At 41.5% G+C, this 18,293-nt stretch overlaps 2 protein-coding genes across 4 annotated transcripts in view; one reads left to right on the top strand and one right to left on the bottom strand.

Moving 5' to 3' along the window:
- Nucleotides 1–13,776, top strand: part of IWS1 (interacts with SUPT6H, CTD assembly factor 1) — a 26,437-nt gene extending 12,661 nt beyond the window's left edge. For 2 of the 3 annotated variants that reach the window (XM_034782035.1, XM_034782038.1), the window contains exons 4-14: nt 63–258; nt 513–570; nt 1,174–1,274; nt 2,613–2,763; nt 4,526–4,608; nt 5,604–5,733; nt 7,306–7,423; nt 8,410–8,521; nt 9,536–9,592; nt 9,826–9,937; nt 13,375–13,776. In XM_034782035.1, the coding sequence (XP_034637926.1) occupies nt 63–258; nt 513–570; nt 1,174–1,274; nt 2,613–2,763; nt 4,526–4,608; nt 5,604–5,733; nt 7,306–7,423; nt 8,410–8,521; nt 9,536–9,592; nt 9,826–9,937; nt 13,375–13,506 (1,250 nt within the window). In that variant the 3' untranslated portion in view covers nt 13,507–13,776. Of the gene's footprint in view, nt 1–62; nt 259–512; nt 571–1,173; nt 1,275–2,612; nt 2,764–4,525; nt 4,609–5,603; nt 5,734–7,305; nt 7,424–8,409; nt 8,522–9,535; nt 9,593–9,825; nt 9,938–10,546; nt 10,708–13,374 lie in introns of all 3 variants that reach the window. The other variant, XM_034782036.1, reaches the window with a different exon arrangement.
- The window catches only part of LOC117883075 (coagulation factor IX-like), a 21,467-nt gene continuing 16,941 nt past the window's right edge, over nt 13,768–18,293 (bottom strand). Inside the window, 1 exon segment of the mRNA XM_034782041.1 lies at nt 13,768–17,550. Coding sequence (XP_034637932.1) covers nt 16,976–17,550 — 575 coding nt within the window. The 3' untranslated portion in view covers nt 13,768–16,975.

The following is an 18,293-nucleotide window of genomic DNA, read 5'->3' as shown; positions in this document are numbered from 1 at the left end:
GACCACTTGTGATTGAACCAACTTAGTTACTCTGTGTCCTGTAATATGTTCCCCTGTGTTAGAAGCTGCAAAGAAAGGGCGCATCATCTCAGATGTGGAAGAATCTGATAGCGATGCATCAGAGAAATCTGACAAAAGAAAGAAGAATGCTGTAGCATCAGATAGTGAGGAAGAGGAGGAGAGCAAGGACAGCGCCGGAAAGAAAAAAGAAGAGAAGGATCTTTTTGGGAGTGACAGTGAATCGGGAAATGAACAAGAGTAAGTATGTTTCTTTCTAAATGTGAATTCCTATATGGTAATGAACAGTGAGGTTTGCCTCAAATGATAAGAGATGAGTCCCAATAACAGTATGAATGTCCACAGGAAGAACACATTAGTTCTTTGTATGTTTCAGATATTCCCACAATTACATTAGTAATTGCCCAGCAAACATTGTTATAGTCATTGTCATATTATTCTTGGGTTATCTGTTAGAAATGGAAAATATAAGTATATTGCTATTACTTTTGCAGGAACCTGATTGCAGATATATTTGGTGAGTCTGGTGATGAAGAGGAGGAGGAATTTACAGTAAGTATGTAAACCACTGGACAATGGATCTGGTTCAGTTTTGTTATTATTAACTTGCATTTTAGGCGCCCCAGTCATGGACGAGACCCCATTGTGCTAGGTGCTGCATAAATAGAACAAAAAGACAGTCCTTGCCTGAAGGAGTTTACAATCTTAAGTATAAGCCAAGAGTCATCAGGTGGATACAGATAGACCAATGAGGGAGCACAAGGAAACAATGAGACAGCATTGGCTAGCATGATAGCTAACCATTGTTTTAGAAGCTTGTCTGTATGTAGTGTTAATCCAGAACAGCTGTTCCACTTTAAATTCACACTTTACTTTATTCCAGAATAACTTTCATGTGTAGGCAAGCCCTGAGTCTGTGTCAGATTCATTGAGGCAATTCATTAATTAGATGGTCTTGTCAGCCCTTGCTGTTTGGAGAGTACTGTCTGTGTAAGAATCCTTGTTGTAGATGAGAAAAGTGTTGGCCTGGGTTTAGAGAATAGCATGAAGAAGAGAACAGTAAAAAGATAGTGCATGTATTGTGTAAATTGAGAAGATGTGAGTAAATATACAAAAATAACTCCCCATATTGACTTGCACTGTCTGTACCACCAGGGTTTTAACCAGGAGGATTTGGAAGAAGAGAAAGCTGAGGCAGAGATGAAAGAGACAGCAGATGATTCAGACTCTGATGATAACATCAAAAGAGGGAAACAGTAAGTCCATGTGAAGACATGGCAAGGGGTTAATTTTATTTTTTCTCAGACAACTATATATCCCCCTTCCCACCATCCAGCACATGATTTCATGTGACAGGGATCCTCAGAGGCTGAGTGGGCTGCCCGCTGGCTTAGAAAGGCAAGGGACCATATTCAAGTAACATATTCTGCCACTGGGCCACCAAATCAGCTCCTCTTTCTTTTCCCTTTCTAACCTGGTTTTGTCAGTGACTTCTGAGCCCATAGCAAACCACTTGTGCTGTTCCTGAGGATAATAATTCCCCATCAGAAGCTGAGTGAAACTGACATCTAATTGGTTCATTCTCTATTTTTGATGGCCCACTGGTGAAGTGCTACATGTAGGAACATTGGCGGCATAGGTGTGATATTCTACCAGTGCAGGTGATGAGGTGTGGAAGGATATACAGTCAGTACGTTTCCTCTTCCTTCCTATGCTTTTGCATATTGCTCCTCTAGTAACAGAGCACCACATCTGTGTTGCAGCTGCTTCAGCATAGAGCCTTTCCCCTACAAGTACAGCAAAGTGAAATGGATCCTTGTCAGTTTCATACTGCTGCTATGGGCAGGTGAGCAAAATGGGATTTATTTCCAGACTATAAACCAGGGCATAGGATAAGGATCTACTACACACATCTCTCCAATGTAGCCTTTCCACAATTCACAGGAATCCAGTTCTATATCACTTACGTTAGTTCAGTCCTGGGCATCTTCTGATCAAAAGTGGCCAATAGAGCTGTGAAGTGCCTTGGGAAGGCTGACACAAATGTGTGGTAGGAGCTAAGTTAAGTTTCCTACTTTCACTTGTATTCTTAGCAGATTTGAACTCTGGACTTTGTATGTGTATGTTCTTTGGTAGATTTTGTCTATGTTGGATGGCTTACCACTCACAATCTTTGTTTACCCATCCTGTGAGAAACCCTGCTAAATGTAACCTCACCAAGTTCACAAACCCATAGAATACAGTACAATTTTTATAATATCTCCTTTCCTTGGGAGTTTGAGAGAGAAATATGCATAAGCTTAGTGGAAAACTGTATTTCAGAAGAACAAAGCTAGTCCAGTTTTGACGAAGATTTCTGTGAGACCATGGAAATCACGTAGCCTCTTTCTCGGCCAGTTTTTCACACTGTCTAATAGGGATATTGTTTACCTCACAAGGATGTAATGAGGCTTGCTCAGTGTTTATAGAGCACTTGGAGATCTTTGGATGGATTGCATTATAAAAGTGTGCAAAAGCCATTACCTGCAGAGAGAAAAATGAAAGAGGGAAGATTCCTTATCAGACTTTCAGTAAACTCTTTTCCTGCATTTCAGTATGGACTTCATGTCAGATTTTGAGATGATGCTACAAAGGAAGAAGAGCATGAGTGGCAAGCGCAGACGAAACCGTGATGGTGGGACATTTATTAGTGATGCAGATGATGTAGTCAGTGCTATGATTGTTAAAATGAATGAAGCTGCAGAGGTGAGTTTTCTCATGTGCCAGGAATATTGGTTAAGTTCCCTTTTTGCTCACTGGGAAAGTAATTGTTTTCAGCATAATATAAGACACAATCTTGTGTTCAGTTGTAGTACACCGCGAATAGCTGAAAATTTCAAATATCCAAATACTTTTACTATTGCATCAAATAATCCTTTCACTTATCTGAATTTCAAAGTTTTCTGCTGTTGAAAATGAAAATAAAACTGGTGCTTATGGTCTAAACTTTAGAAATAACTGGTTTAACAGAGTTTTATATATTTACTTGTTTTTTTATGTCAGCTACCTTGGATACTCAGAATGTATTTCTCAAGTTTCAATCAATGTTAATTTTATTATAACATTACTTGAATATATAGCACCATTTGTGTGTTTGCTCTTCTAGACAAGCTTCTTGGGATTGAAGCTTCTTTAGATTACGTACAGCATTGCTAATAACAGCACACCATGGTAGATGATGGCAAGACAACAGTATTATGGGAAAGGAACAACTGATGGCAGAGCGTCATTTCTCAAGGAAAGCAGATTATGCATATTTAGTGTATTTTTGTTGCCTTTTTTGGCTGAGTATCTATGTAAGATCATACTCTAGGGAGAGTATGTAGTGGTAGAAGTTGTAAAGGTAACCCAGAGAAGTTCTAGGAAGGAATTAAGTCGTTTGAAGCATGAGAAGAAGCAGACCTTTCCAGGCTTACAAGATAGTGGAAAAGGCAGTGAATCGCATTGAGAAAGTGAGACTGAAAGAAACAGGAAGTGCAGACATTGTGAGAGGGAAAAGTATGGGAGATGAGAAATGAGATGTAGAAGAAAGCTGTGTAGCGCCTTGATGGTAAGGACAAGATGCCAGTGAAGTGTTTCAAATGGAGTGATAAGGTTGGAACACTGGAAAAAAGAAAGATTTTCAGTTCTAGCATGTTGGATAGTCTTGAGAGTAGGAGGTGGGAAAGGAAGTTGTTGTACTAGTCAACATGAGGTGATCAAGGCACAGGTCTGTTGACTGTAATGGGATTTCTTTGCATCTTTTTTATGATCAAAGACTTTGATAATAAGCCCTTTGGAACTAGGACCACATCTTTCTATTTGTTTTTTGAAGTACCCAAGCACATATCTGGGTGGTGATAAATTAGTAATATAATGTGTTGTGCTTTGCCCAAAACTTCTAGGTTAAATTAGCTCTTTGCATGCATTTTACATGGAACGCATGTGTTGTTTTATGTTTTCTGTGGCCTTGATACACACATACATACATATAATGTAAGTGTGTATATATATATATATATTTATATTTGAGTAGGATTTTTTGTCTTTTATTAAATAGCCCTATAGATTGGCTACCCATGTATAATATGCAGAACTTTTTACAAAACTCTAAATTAGGTTCTGGAATTACAATAGAACTGAAGTAGAAAAAGTGATTAATTTTACTAGGAATTTCCCCTTTCACATTTACCATCTTTTAAGGAAAACGTTGACTGACCAAGTTTGAGACTCCTTAGAGAAATCTTTCTTTAAAGCAGGTTTTAGGGCCACATGAAAGCAAGAGTTGCTTCACAACTGGAGTTTGGGTACATCTCAATTAGTGAATTGTCCTCCTTCAGGGGTTAATCTGGTTTCCCAGATAGCCATTCTACTGCAAGAGAAGACAAATCATTTTGCTATGACTGTCTGAAGAGTTGGAGTTTATTGCTACTCTACTCTTCTTTTGAAAGAATTATTTTGAAATTCTTTCTTCATGAACTCCCCACAGGAAGATAGGCAGCTGAATACACAGAAGAAACCAGCACTAAAAAAGCTAACTTTGCTACCAACTGTAGTTATGCACCTTAAAAAGTAAGTGTTTGATTCTCCCCATTACTTACTCTCCTGGGGCAATACTGGGAAGGCTACATATATTAACCCTCTGGTGATGCTGAGTGTGTGCTAAAAAAAATCCGATTCCTTTTCTGTTCTGGCTACAACGTGCTGGAGTTTAGGTGGCTTCTCAGAAAGATAATTAAAAAAAAAAAATCCCTTATCTCGAAATGAGTTAAAATGTGTTGCCATGCTGAGGATATAATGTATAGAAACCACCTGCTGTGAAGTAATGGCTGCCTGGCTTTCCCCTATTTAATCTATGCTGAGATGCTTGATAGCTTTGATTTCTTTCAACAGTTTGAGTAGTTTTATAGATCTCAGTTGCTGTTTGGAACAAGTATTTCCTTTAGTTCTGTAGCTTATGTCAGGGATTCTCAACCTTTTTCTTTCTGAGCCTCTACCCCCCCCCCCCCGCCCCAAACATGCTGTAAAAACTCCACGGCCCACCTGTGCCACAACAACTGTTTTTCTGCATATAAAAGCCAGGGCCAGTGTTAGGCAGCAGCAATTAGGGCAGTTGCCAGGGACCACACACCACAGGGGGCCCTGCAAAGCTTAAGTTGCTCAGGCTTCAGCATCGGCCCCGGGTAGGAGGGCTCAAGGCCGTATGGCGGGGCTTCATCTTTCTGCCATGGGCCCCAGCAAGTCTAATGCCAGTCTTGCTTGGTGGGCCCCCTGAAACTAGCTCGCGGCCCGCCCACTGGGTCCCGGACCCCAGTTGAGAACCACTGGCTTATGTCATAAGTTTTGGAGTAAGAGGAGATTGAAGGGGTCACTTTCCCTGTATTCGGGAGCCACTATAGAGTAATGTCTGTTGTGGAGAAACCAAGAGCAAGGCCCAAGTCTTGTAAGTGGATGTGTCTGTGCAGCAAGAGGAGTAGGTGTTTTTTAGAACTTGCATTCACCAGTTCTCTGAAGTGGGACATAGCTGTTCCTGAAACTCTGACCTGCCTTTATTCTAAACTTTCCAGACAGGACCTTAAGGAAACTTTCATTGACAGTGGTGTGATGTCGGCCATCAAAGAGTGGCTTTCCCCTCTTCCAGATCGGAGTCTACCAGCACTAAAGATACGTGAGGAGCTCTTGAAGATCCTGCAAGAGGTTAGAAGCTGGTGCCTAGCTGTTTGCCTTGGTCTGACTTGAATCCTGCATGCTGAATCTGTTCATTAGTGATGAGTAAGGCTATGTTTTAGTCACGGGTATTTTTAGTAAAAGTCATGGGCAGTAAACAAAAATTAATGGCTCGTGACCTGTCAATGACTTGTACTATATACCCCTGACTAAAACTTGGATGCTCTGGGGCAGGAGGTGGCCCGGGAGCGCCACGGGTGCTCTGGGGCACACGGCCCAGGACCCCTGCTGCTGCTGGGGGGGGGAGGGCTCGCAGGCTCCCTACCCAGTGCCGTGGGGCTCCTGGAAGTGGCCAGCATGTCCCTGTAGCCCCTAGTCAGAAGCACAGGGGGGGGGGGGGGGGGGGGGGAAGACTCCGTGTGCTGTCACCGCCCCAACCACTCGCTCCACAGCTTCCATTGGCTGGGAACCGCGGCCAGTGGGAGCTGTCGGGGCAGTGCCTGCAGGCGGAGGCAGCACACACAGCCGCCTGGCTGGCCGCACCTCTGCCTAGGAGCTGAGGGAGGGATATGTCACCACTTTTGGGAAGCCCCCCGAGGTAAGCGCCACCCCAAGCCCTCACTCCTTCATGTGCCCCCGCTCTGAACCCCCCCCACACACCCAAACGCCTGCTGCTGCTGGAGGGGTGGGTGTACGGGCGCAGTAGCCCGAGACTGCCCCAGCAGTGATTGGTGCAGCTGGCCTGGGGGCTGCCTGAGCAGCTCAGGCAGGCCCCAGACCAGCCGCACCGGCTGCTCACTTCCCAGACCTCTGTGACAGACTTACAGCCTTAAAGTGATGAGGCTTTATGAACTTTTAACCCAGAATGTACATTTCAGGAAATGGCATGTGCAGGTAGTAGTGAGATGCAGTATGGATGCTGCTATCAACTGACCATAGTGGTGAGACATAGGGAGGAGCAAACTCTGAAACAAATGTTGAGTTTGCTTTAAGAGGCTTTTCCTATCTCATACAGATGTCATCTGGCTGAACAAAGCTTGGGATGAGGGCAACTAGGAAACTTCAATTCTTTAATCTTGATCACTGTTTTAATTTTTCCCTTATTTACTCTATTAAACAAGTAATTATGCTAATCCCTGGCCGTAAAACTGAAAGAAACAACCCACAGAGAGATTTTTGCCATTATCAACAAATTATTGCTTCAGAGCCAGATTAATACGATCGCGGGCACTTAACATAGGTAACTAATATAAGCAAAAGAGTATTTTCTTTCAGGAACTTTAGACCACTTTATATTTAAGAAACAAAGTTATAATTTGTAAGAAAAATTGTCAGGATAAGTTAACATGCCAAATGTCTAGAGAAAAAAGAACAGCCACCTTTAATTGTTTAGCGGTAGACTGCAATTCCAGTACAGCTGTTTGATTAAAAAAGGTCTCTGGAGTGTTTTTATAGCTATGATGACAATAGCAAGTTAGTAACAAAATATATACTCTGCTTTCAGTTTTGTATGGCTAACTATTGGGCTTAGTTTTTATTAATATCTGGCACCAATAAGATCAGATGTCATTCATGGTTTACGGAGTACTTTCTGTCCTCCAGCTGCCTAGTGTGAGCCAAGAGACCCTGAAGCACAGTGGAATTGGGCGAGCTGTAATGTACCTCTACAAGCACCCCAAGGAGTCAAGACCCAACAAGGACATGGCAGGGAAGCTAATCAGTATGTAAACCTCCGCCTACAACACCATGTCTGCTCACAGAGGTCTCATTTTAGCGTTTAACCTGTTTCTTCCACACGCTGATTTTCTGTTCTATGTAGAGCAAATTGAACTGGTGATATAAGAGAATCTATATGATCATAGATTAATCTGTGTAACATTGCTTTACATGTTCAAATCTCTGACAAGACATTGTGTTACGTTTAGTTCTTCGTTTTTTTTAATAAAAACTGAAGGACTGCAAGTTGTAGTCTGTATGGAGCACAATAGGTATACATTATCTTTAAGGCTATGATTTTGCCACGGTGGTCACGGAAGTCACGGAATCCGTGACTTCCAAAGACCTCCGTGACTTCTGCTCCGGCAGCTGGGAGCTGCAGGGTCCCGCCGCCTCCTGCAGTGTCAAGGAGCTGTGAGACACCCCCGCCACCTGAGGCAGCGGGCCTCCAAGCTACCATGGACAGCAGGGAAGGGGGATCCTCACAGCTCCCCGGCCAGCAGGGCAGGGGGACCTTTGCAAGTCCCAGCCACCTCACAGCTGCCAAGCCCCTTCCCATTTTATCATGGATATTTTAGTAAGTCTGGGACAGGTCACGATTTCCGTGAATATTTCTTTATTGCCCATGACCTGTCTGTGACTTTTACTAAAAATATCCATGACAAAATCTTAGCCTTAATTATCTGAAACCACATCTGCTATGACATGTTGTAATCCCTTGACACTCATGACACTAAATGCTTCTTCCAAAGCTCTGTAGATGGGCAAGAACTCACTTTATAATCCAATAGGTTGGGTTTTAGAAGTCACTTAATTCTGACATATATGAGACACTAAAAATGGTTAAAACCCTATTGGTTAAAAAGACAAGCAGCACAAACACTAGCCTTAAGCTGTTGCAAGTTGCATTTAGACCCATTGAAGTTCCCTGCAAGTAAAATGTATGTGCCCAGTGATACTGTTTCTGCATTGAAATGTTTCTTTTTACAGATGAATGGTCTCGACCCATCTTTGGCCTTACCTCAAACTACAAAGGAATGACAAGGGAGGAAAGGGAGCAGAGGGATTTGGAACAGATGCCTCAGCGAAGGCGATTGAGCAGGTAGGAGTTGCAAATATGGACAAACAAAGAATGTTGTGAATCTGAGACTCTGTTTAGGAAACGTGATCAATATGGTAGATCAGATAACTTGCTAATAAAGTGTTAGGGGGAACCTGCAGGCTTCCTCTAAGCAATCATTTTCCCTTAGTAGATTGCTGTTGTCTTTACCCTTGTCCAATTTACAATGTGTTGCAAGATTTTCTACACTGGATAATGAACAGAGATTTTCCTTTCTAAATTTGGGGCCCTCCTGACTGCTCTCTCAGCGTGAAGCCCCATGTGTGATGGTAGTCAAGTTGCTGTTATTTTAATCTATCCAGAAAATCTACTCCTTTTCTGAGACAAACAGACATGATAATTGTTCTGTTGCCGCTATCACAACCAGGAATCCCGTGCAGGTTAATTCCTCTAATGTGCTGCTATAGCACTCTTTACTTGAAATTCACCCAGGTAGTTGCTCCAGTTCCTTGAGAGTAGCAGTGGTGTTGGTTATGCCTGCTCTCCATGATCTGGACTAGGTGCCAGCATGCCAAAGGATATAGTTGAAGCACTTGGTATTGGTAAATATTCCTATTCATAATCTTGGCTCTAAGAAGTTGAGTAATTGCTTCTTGCTTTGTCATCATCTGGCAGATGGGTCGGTCTAAGTCACAAGCCACCCTTGTTTTTGCATTTACTCTTGTTTATGGTTTTGGCCTCCTCCTTTGTTCTGCATACTTTTTGTATCTGTGAAACCTTTTTTTAAATAGACTTGGTCCCTTTTTACTTGGAGTGAATTTGCCCAAGAGTTATGGGGTATGCCCTTGTAGCACTCCTTTAGGTTGGTTTGTGTTCTGTTTGAGCTGGTGGATCTTATTTTAATGTGGTGGGTTTTTATTTTATTGTGTAGTTCATAGATGCAGTTCCAGAGCAACATCAAATATTTTGAATATGTGGGGGAGATAGGTGGTCTTTGTCCGATGGAGGAAACCCTGCATTTGTCTGCAGCTGTAACATTCTGTTTTGTCTGTACAGTTCTGGCGGTCAGACCCCTCGCAGAGACCTGGAGAAGGTGTTAACAGGAGAAGAAAAGTAAGTTCTCTTTTTTCGCAGCATCCTAGCAATAATGACAAGACTGTCTGTAGGCTCTTCACTGCAGCTGTTTGTTTTCTGTTTGTAATGGAAATGCAGATGCTTGAAGTGGTGGTGCTTTGTGTTTTTAAAGGTGTCAGAAAATACAGCGGATTGAAGGGATTGTATTGATTGTATATCTTTCTGTGTGAGAGTGATCTGTTTAACATACATACTTTCTTTTGTTCCCCCAGAGCTCTTAGACCTGGTGATCCTGGATTTTGTGCTCGTGCAAGGGTTCCAATGCCCTCCAACAAGGATTATGTGGTCAGACCCAAGTGGAATGTGGAAATGGAATCTTCCAGGGTAAGCCACAGAGCAAAGGGAAGAAATTGGTCTCTTATGCTGATCCTATATCTAGAAACTCTGTGGTTAAGACTGAGAATCAGTTGATCCTTTAATCACTGCTATATTATCTCAGGTGCCATTGGCTCTTGTGCACCACTTTACTGTTACGTCTGTTGTAGTCTAAGGACCATAAGTCCTGCTCATAGGTGAACCTATTAAATGGTTCCTTATCTCATATAAGATCAAATGAAAATCAATAACTGACACAGAGGAACAAGCTATTTATATCAAGGTTAAGGCTCTGACTGAAAACCCATTGCTGTAGACCATCTTGGCGTCAAAGAAGTCTCTTACTATAACTCCTCTTAACCACTTCCAAGTTTTAGTATCATGGCCTTCCTGTTGGCTTTCCCAGACTTGAGGAATCAAACACTTGGTAAGTATTAACATTCTGCCACTAAATGTGGCCCATGCGTTCCACCTTGGTTCATCCATTTATCTTGTATAGGTTAATTCGTAGAGATGTCAGTATCTTCATATGGCAAACCAAATGTAAGAGGAAGGAGAGATCATTAAATTCTGCTGTCATCATTTTTCCTTCTTCATTAATTGAGATGTTGTTTCTAGCCCGGGACTGTTAAAAAGGGTATTAGTCGCTTGGAAAAGCACAAGAGACGATTTGCTGAACAGAAACGACTCAGCAAAGTGCATCGGGCTATCAAATTCAGCATTGAAGGCAACAGGATGCCCCTGTAGCCCTGACACGCTGCCTTCCCCAAGTTTTAGAGGTATCTTTTAAGGGAGGTATGAACAGTGCATGTGCTTCAGTTGGCAGTCTGCATATCCAGTGGAAGGAGTGTGAATTCACTAACCTGCACATAGGCAGCTCGTCTCTTTTAATCTCTGTAATGTCTGTACTGTGACCTACAGTTGTGCAAATTGATGCAGAAAATAATCTGATGTAGCACATAACTTCTGCCATGATCCTGCCACTACAGCTTCCACATGCCCTGATGGCAGGTATTATTTAAAATACCCACCCACAAAAATATCTTTGGTAGGCATCCAAGTAAAAAGGAAGCCACCTTTGAGTAATCTGAGATGAGCAGGTGTAACGTTGTAAAACATGTTCATGTTTTAATTGGGGCCTCCAATTTAATTTAAACAGTTACCTAGGAAATGACACAGAACAAGCATTCTTAGCCCTTAATTTAGTACCTCATTGTCACTTCATAATAACCTCTGTGGCTGAGTTTTTAGTAGTATGAACAAGATCTAAAAGAAGAAACCCTTCAAGGCCTTGGAAGTTATTTGTTTTGCAAGGCCTTAAGGAGTAAGTGACAGTATAAGGCAAAAGAGTCTTCTGGGGACTGGAGGAAGGCTGATCCTCTGCTGAGAATCTTAGGTGGAGAGAGAACAAATAGTAAATATTAACCAGAATATCTTTTGACAACTTAGTTTCTATATTCCAGTTCTTTGAGCAGGGATGGCAGAAATTGATGGCTAGAAAGGATAGTGCAAATAATGCTGGACTATCCCTGCCACTCTTCAGCTTCATATTTCATATTTTTTTAAATTATTGTAGAAAATAAATGAAAAAGCAGAGAAGCCCTGCATGTAATTCCCGTCAGGAATCCGTTTTCTCTCTGTATTGTGGATAGAATGTCTGTCTGGATCCAGGTGTTGGAGAGCTGCTACCCTACTAATAGTCCAAATCTGATTATGGACTGGTTACCATTTGGATTCTCAACAAGTAAAAGCTGAGCTTCTGAAGAGATGTTTCTATCAGATCTCCCAAATCCTTTTCTTTCCCTGAGTCTCCATAATTTATTATTACTGCACATTGTGTTGTGATACAGTCTGAATACTCATCTTTTCAAGGAAATATTGCTTATTGACTGAAAGGGCCCTGCTGTCTTTCTGTTGTACTGTTCTACAGAGCCTTTACAGTTTGTCTATGCAAAATAACTTACCTAGTGCTGCATCCCAGCCTTCCGGTTGCAAATAGTCAAAATACAGAAATAAAATGCAAGCACACCTGTAATAGTAATGCTCTGTGGCCAGTTTTTCTCAGGCATTTTTTCTCCTTTCCACTTACATTTCCCAGTATTCTCCAGTCTTGTTGGTGCCTCTTACAGTGACCTGTAGAATCACTTTCAGTTGACCAATTAACATCACCAAGTATAGTCATGTCCTCACATCAGCCACCACCAGGAAACCTGCAGTTTATGAAGCTGTGATGAAATGTACTTATGACACTAGATCAGCATTTCTCAAATGCAGCCACCAGGGGCTTTTCTTGTGGCCACAGCCTCCTGGGTGGTGGTTGGTGGGGGGCAAAGCAGCGGCCCCTCCCCCAGCGTCACCAGCAGGGTTTGTTCCCAGCCCCTTTCTGGAGCCACAAATACTGTAGAAGCCAGGTGACCAGTGTCCGTTCTCCCCCCTTCCTGGGGGTAGTGGGCTTGGGCTTTGGGCTTCAGCCCTGGGGTGGTGGTTGGTCAGCAGGCTCTGTCCCCCAGCCGCAGGGTTTCGGTCTCTGGCCCCAGGCTCACACCCACCCCACCCACATCGCCCCTAGCTCCCGCTGCCTCCTCCAGCCCCCACTCATGTAGCAGGACCCCAGGTTCCAGGCCCAGACTCACCCCCATCCCCCTGACCCCCACTGCCTCCTCCACCCCCCATCCAGTCCCTCCTGCCTCCTTACCTACCTCCCCATCCAGGATTTAATTTGTCCCCCAGCTTGCTGGGGATGAGTAAGTCTGCTGTGAAAAGTGATATTAACAAATATACAAATATCACTTTTCACAAAAGCAGACTTACTAGCTAGCAAGTCTTAAAACAAACAAAAAAACAAAAAAAACCCACCACCAAAAAAAAGCGAAACAGGCAAAGCACCTTATTTGTGTTTTTATTCTGTATAGGTCCAGTAAGGAATAGGGACAACTGTACATTATTTTTATTATTGAGTCTGCAAAAAAAACCTACATAAATAAATTACAATGATTTGGACATGTATGTGTGCATATTTATTTGTTTTTCCTAAAGTTAATTAATTATTTTAGGAAAAATTGTCAGCGCGACCACCAGCAACAGTTGGTGACCGCACTCTGAGGCCACCTAAAATTTTGTTGTGAAAACCCCTACACTAGACTGTTTAATGCAGTTTAAGAACTATTCTAACTATTGAGCATTTAGCTAGAATGTGGACAATGAAATGGCCACTTTATTTTCCTTATTCTGAAAGCTTTTATTGTGTGCTGTGTGTGTTTGTAGTGCATATAATTGTGGGATTCGTCTGTCCCAAAAAACATGTTGGAATTTTTCTGGAACTTTCACAACCCTCATTGCAGGGCAACAGGTGCTGGAAGACTTAACAATGCATGTTTCATCTTGCTTGAATCTCTGGGCTTTTTTCTGTTTTTTTCAGTGGTAATTTTAAGTTTTATTTTTTTTAGTACCAAGGCACCTCTAAGAAAGGGGTGAGTCGACTGGACAAACAGATGCGGAAGTTCACAGATATCAGGAAAAAAAGCAGATCAGCCCACGCAGTGAAAATCAGCATTGAAGGCAATAAGATGCCATTGTGACCCTTCACAGAATACTCCTTGATCTCTGCTGAGAGATCTGCACCCATAGACTCTTTGGAGACCTTGAAATTTTTTAACAAAATTGTTTTTTTAGTGGATCTTTAAATTGTTTGTTCAGCTTCTGAAATAAAATGTTGTCTGAGGATTGTGAATCCTGGGACTTTTCCCTCCTGACTGTATTTAAATTTGTTCTGTTGTGTCCTTTGTACAGATCAAATACTTGTTGTACTGCTGCCCACTTTAGACAATAAAATATACTTCTGTTTTTTGGGGGGTGTCTGTTGATTGGTGAAAGGGGTGGGGTGGGGGGACAGCCAGGACAAGGCAGTAAATACCTAATGTTTAGGAACAAGCATTCACTTAGTAATTGTGAATTCTGTTCATACCATCTAGTTCTTCAGTTTTTTCCTTTATTTGGGTGCCAGTGATTTTATTTTAATGACCAATTCTGCCTTTTGATACCAAAGCTGACACCTGCAGCTCGCCAAACACCTTAAACAGTGGCTGTCTCCCACTAGTAATTTTTCATCTCATGGTGTAGACCCCAAGAAGCTAAGACTTTGTAGAGCTGAAACTTCCAGTGACTAAAATGATTGGTTGACCTAAGATTGCACAGCATTTAAGAATCACTAGTAATCACTGATAAAAGATCAAGGCAAAATCTTTAAGGGTGAATGATAATAGCTGCAGTTGGTGAGCAGTACTGTGAAGTATGTCATCTTAACTAAAGAAAATTGTCCTTAGTTCAATTACTTTCACTGTCTTAAAAACTGAGCCAGAAGGGTGAATCTTTAGGATATCAAGGGTGCTCAAGCAGCCTGACTCTAGAGTGCTGGATATTTTCTTTACTAAATGGCCCATAAAACCCCTAGATGATCGTGCTGCTATTTCTTTGCTGCAAAAAGACTAGAGTGGAATTGTGTACCTCTATCTCTGAAACTGTTCTTGGTGTCTGTAAAACGGGCTGAGAGAGAGGTTTGGAGTTCAGTGAGAAAACAATGATCTTTCCAAGTAAGCACATAACATCTCTACAATCAGAGTGGATACACAGTGAGTTCCTTGAGGCAGGAGTGCTGTTGCCTTCTGTATGTGGAAAGCACTTAGCATGCTATGGCTTCGGCTGGAAAAAATTAGAACTCCAGGCAACTGAATGCTTCCTCTTCCAGTTTGTTCCCTTGGATACTGAGCTTGGACCATGGTCATAAAAAATAAACAAAGGCCTGATGTGAGAAGTAGCAGGTAACTGACGATGCAGAGAAGCAAACCTATGGACTCTGATCTAGAGCCTATTATTATTTGAACTTGAGTTGTTGACCGTTGCATTGAATTGCATGGCTTTCTGTTAAGGTACAGTGTCTGTTCAACTACATCCTTCTTATGGTATGCTGAGAATTGATTTAGTTTATTAAGAATTCCTTGAAAAAAGGTGCTGCCAAATTCTATTTCTGCTACATAAGTAGGTGCAACTCTATGGAAACCCATGAAGTTCCATAAAATATCAGGGCTAAATTTGGCCCTTATGTGTTGGAGCTTCCTTTTTCAACTGCTAAGATTTCCCCCCTGTCATTGATGCATGAGTTTTTTGCCAGTATTTTAGTGCTATTTACTTCATGGTTGAATGAAGCAGTCTGCTACTCCCCACATGGGGAAGGGTTGAAATTTAAAATTGCAGATTGTGCTGTAGCTCTACATTGTACTTTCTTCCACTTACCAACTGCTCCAAGAGTTGATGTCCTTTCCTGCAATGGAAAATGAGCAGACTTTTCCTTTCAAGTTGATGGGAATCAAATAATCTTTAAAGTTGCATTTAATTCTCCCCCAGAGCAGTGACAGTTAGGGGTTAAATGCTTTGAGGAGTGAGGGTGAAGGGACACAAATTTCTATTAATTTGAACTCCTATTATTTTTTAACTCTGAAAACTTAATAGTAAATTTGAATGTTTGGTCTCATACAACCTTAAAAAAATTAAAGTGGGAAGGAATTCTTCTCCATCACCTCCAAATACTGCACAAGGGTGCTGTTTAATGATATTTGAACCCGAGGACAGCAGTGTGAAGTTCTTTAACATATTGTGGTAACGGTCCTGCTTGGTGAGAGGAGATATTAATTTAGAATAAGATTGCAGAATTAACTGTTGTTTCACCTGTATATTTATGTGGAAGGCTATGCGACATTCTTAATTTTTTTAAATGAAACCCTGAAAGCCAAACTCTTGCAGAGGGATGGCTGACTAGAGGCTTGGTCCTCTTTCCCCCTGCGCCCTTTGGCTTTTAGACGGTTAGAAAAGTTGTTTCTCATAGTATTACTAGGTTTTCCAAGTTTGTTCACCACTATTTCATGTCTGACAGCAAAAATCAATTGTATATGGCATGTAAGTTTTCACAGTAAAAGAGCTCTTGTCTAAATTTTTTACCCCATTTCCTGCTCCCACCAGTCTATCATACTCAGTCAGAAAACCACTAATCTTGCATCATCTGCTGCGAACAATCATCTAACTTGAATGTTAAACCCTGTAGAATCATAGAATTGTCTAGGGGTGGAATGCCTTTCTCTATGGGGCTAATGCTACTTTTTTCCCTTTCTTACATCTTTTTTGTTAGAATGTGTAAAAGGGAAATACCAACAGTGAAAGCTGGCTCCATAATATGTTCTGTTTCTGACCCATGGTAGGTAACTACTGCCCCAGCTGCTGGATAGTAGTTTAGAGTCTAATGTGCTTAAATGCACTAAATGCCTTGCAAGAAAAATCAAAGGACATCACATGAGCAGTAAGATGATTAAAACTGCTTTACTGCATATTGTTAGTTTGAATAATTGCTGCTACTGGGAATTCTAATAGTTTCCCACTAGTTACTATATTCTGTTCCTCTCCCTTCTCACTGGGTTAAATGTCCATGCCTTTGAATGCTGCTGCTGCTACGTAAAGTTTCAACTTTCTTTACAATAAATTGGATATTTAAAGTTTTTCACCTATTTTCCTGATTACCATAAAGCTAACAAATGATATTAATATGTTTTCTTAACTCAAACTCCAACTCAGTCTTATCATTAGACAACTTGATGAATTCTGAAGCCTCCACATTGCAGATAATAATCGTACTATAAAGTGATTAACTCAGATATATCACTGTCAACATAGTGAACTGTCCTGAGTCTTTTAACAGTTAATGTACTTTCACAGTGAGTGGAATAGCTGGAGAACAAAGTTATTTCCTTCCACGGCAACATAAAGACAACAAAATCCCTAGCACTGTTAAACCCTCCACTTTCAACAGTTCTAGTGCAGCGGTTTGTATTACAAAAGTCTCAGGAGCAGCAAATACTGGATTACATTTATTAGCAGAACAAGGAATACTGAATAGACTATTTAGCTTCATACTGAATAAGCTACTTTTTTTAAGTTAAAACTATTGTAAAATTTCCAGTTTTATTACTGGTAGCATTTCTGATGTTTTAGAAATGGTCCTTATTAGAATGAAGGTAAAAATCCTCCTGCATCAGCTAGATTTTCAATAACCTCCTTTATCCATGGTACATAGTTGGCTACCCGTGTATATGCACCATATTTCCTTTCTTCAGCACAGCCCTCACCCCAACTGACTATCCCTAGCAGGTACCAAGTGTCGTGGTAAGAGACAGCAAAGGGGCCTCCACTGTCTCCTTTACAAGCATCGTGGGCTTTGGCAGCATAGCCTGCACAGAACATGTTATCGGTAATGAGCTTTGCTGTTGACTGCCTACAGGTTTCCATGCTTACTATGGGCAGCTTGACTTTCATGAGGAAGCGTGTTCCAGGACCCCTGTGATGTGTGGAACCCCATCCACTCACCATCCCCCTAGTCCCTTCTGAAGTCAGCAAGGTTGCCAGGTTAGGATTGGGAAGGCAAATGGGGAGTGCATACTCATTAAATACAACATCGCTGCTCAAGTAGAGCAAAGCAATGTCACCGTTATAGTTATCTGAGTCATAGTGTGGATGTATCCAGCTCTGTTGCACTTCAATCTTTTGTTCTTTCACTTCTCTCTGGTGTTTGTCAAAGTCTCCTGCAATTGAAAACAAAGATGTTAAAGAATTCTAAATCCCTTCTGTAAGAGTTTCAGGGGGGAAGCAGCTATGGTAGTAGATTAATGCTTTAACCTCCCAAATTAAATCAAAATAGGTTACAACACCCAAGAGCCTAAATATGGAGGTTACAGTCTAAAGCCAGCACTGCTACCACTTTATAATTTGGCATGACAAGATCTATGCACAGCAGAGGGTAGGGAGAGGAGGGTAGAACTATCTGAAATTGTTTAGTGTGAGAGTTTATTGGGTCCTCACTACCATGCTCATGAAGAATTTAAATGCATTTTAAAACACCCACCACAATTTAACTACAGGCTCAAAGCTGGTTGGAACTAGAACTAGCTGGTTTATTAGAATGAACACTGGACTGTTTGTTAATTTGCATGGAGACACAAGCCTGCTCAAAGTAGATAATGAAAGTCATGTGTCCTTTGAAATTTCACATCTTATTTTATGTCTACATGTGTATAGATAGATTAAGAGAAGAGGATACTGCTTAAAGTTTCCAGTTCTGCAGGTATTCAGAGCAACCAGTTTCCTCTCCAAGAAAACATTACTCCAATTCAAGAGGGAAGAAAAACTCACTAGCCTTCGTATGGTGGCTTGACTCTTCATAGGGATACAGGGCTCTTCTAATTAGGAATCTTCATGACTCCTAATACAACCAGTAGTGGATTTATCCATATAACACATTGTAAGAGAGGGAAGTACTATCCTCATT

This window comes from Trachemys scripta, chromosome 9 (genome assembly GCF_013100865.1).
Source record: "Trachemys scripta elegans isolate TJP31775 chromosome 9, CAS_Tse_1.0, whole genome shotgun sequence".
Classification (NCBI taxonomy): Eukaryota; Metazoa; Chordata; order Testudines; family Emydidae; genus Trachemys; species Trachemys scripta.
The sequence above is the reverse complement of the archived record's forward strand: the minus strand, read 5'-3'. Positions and strand labels throughout refer to the sequence as shown.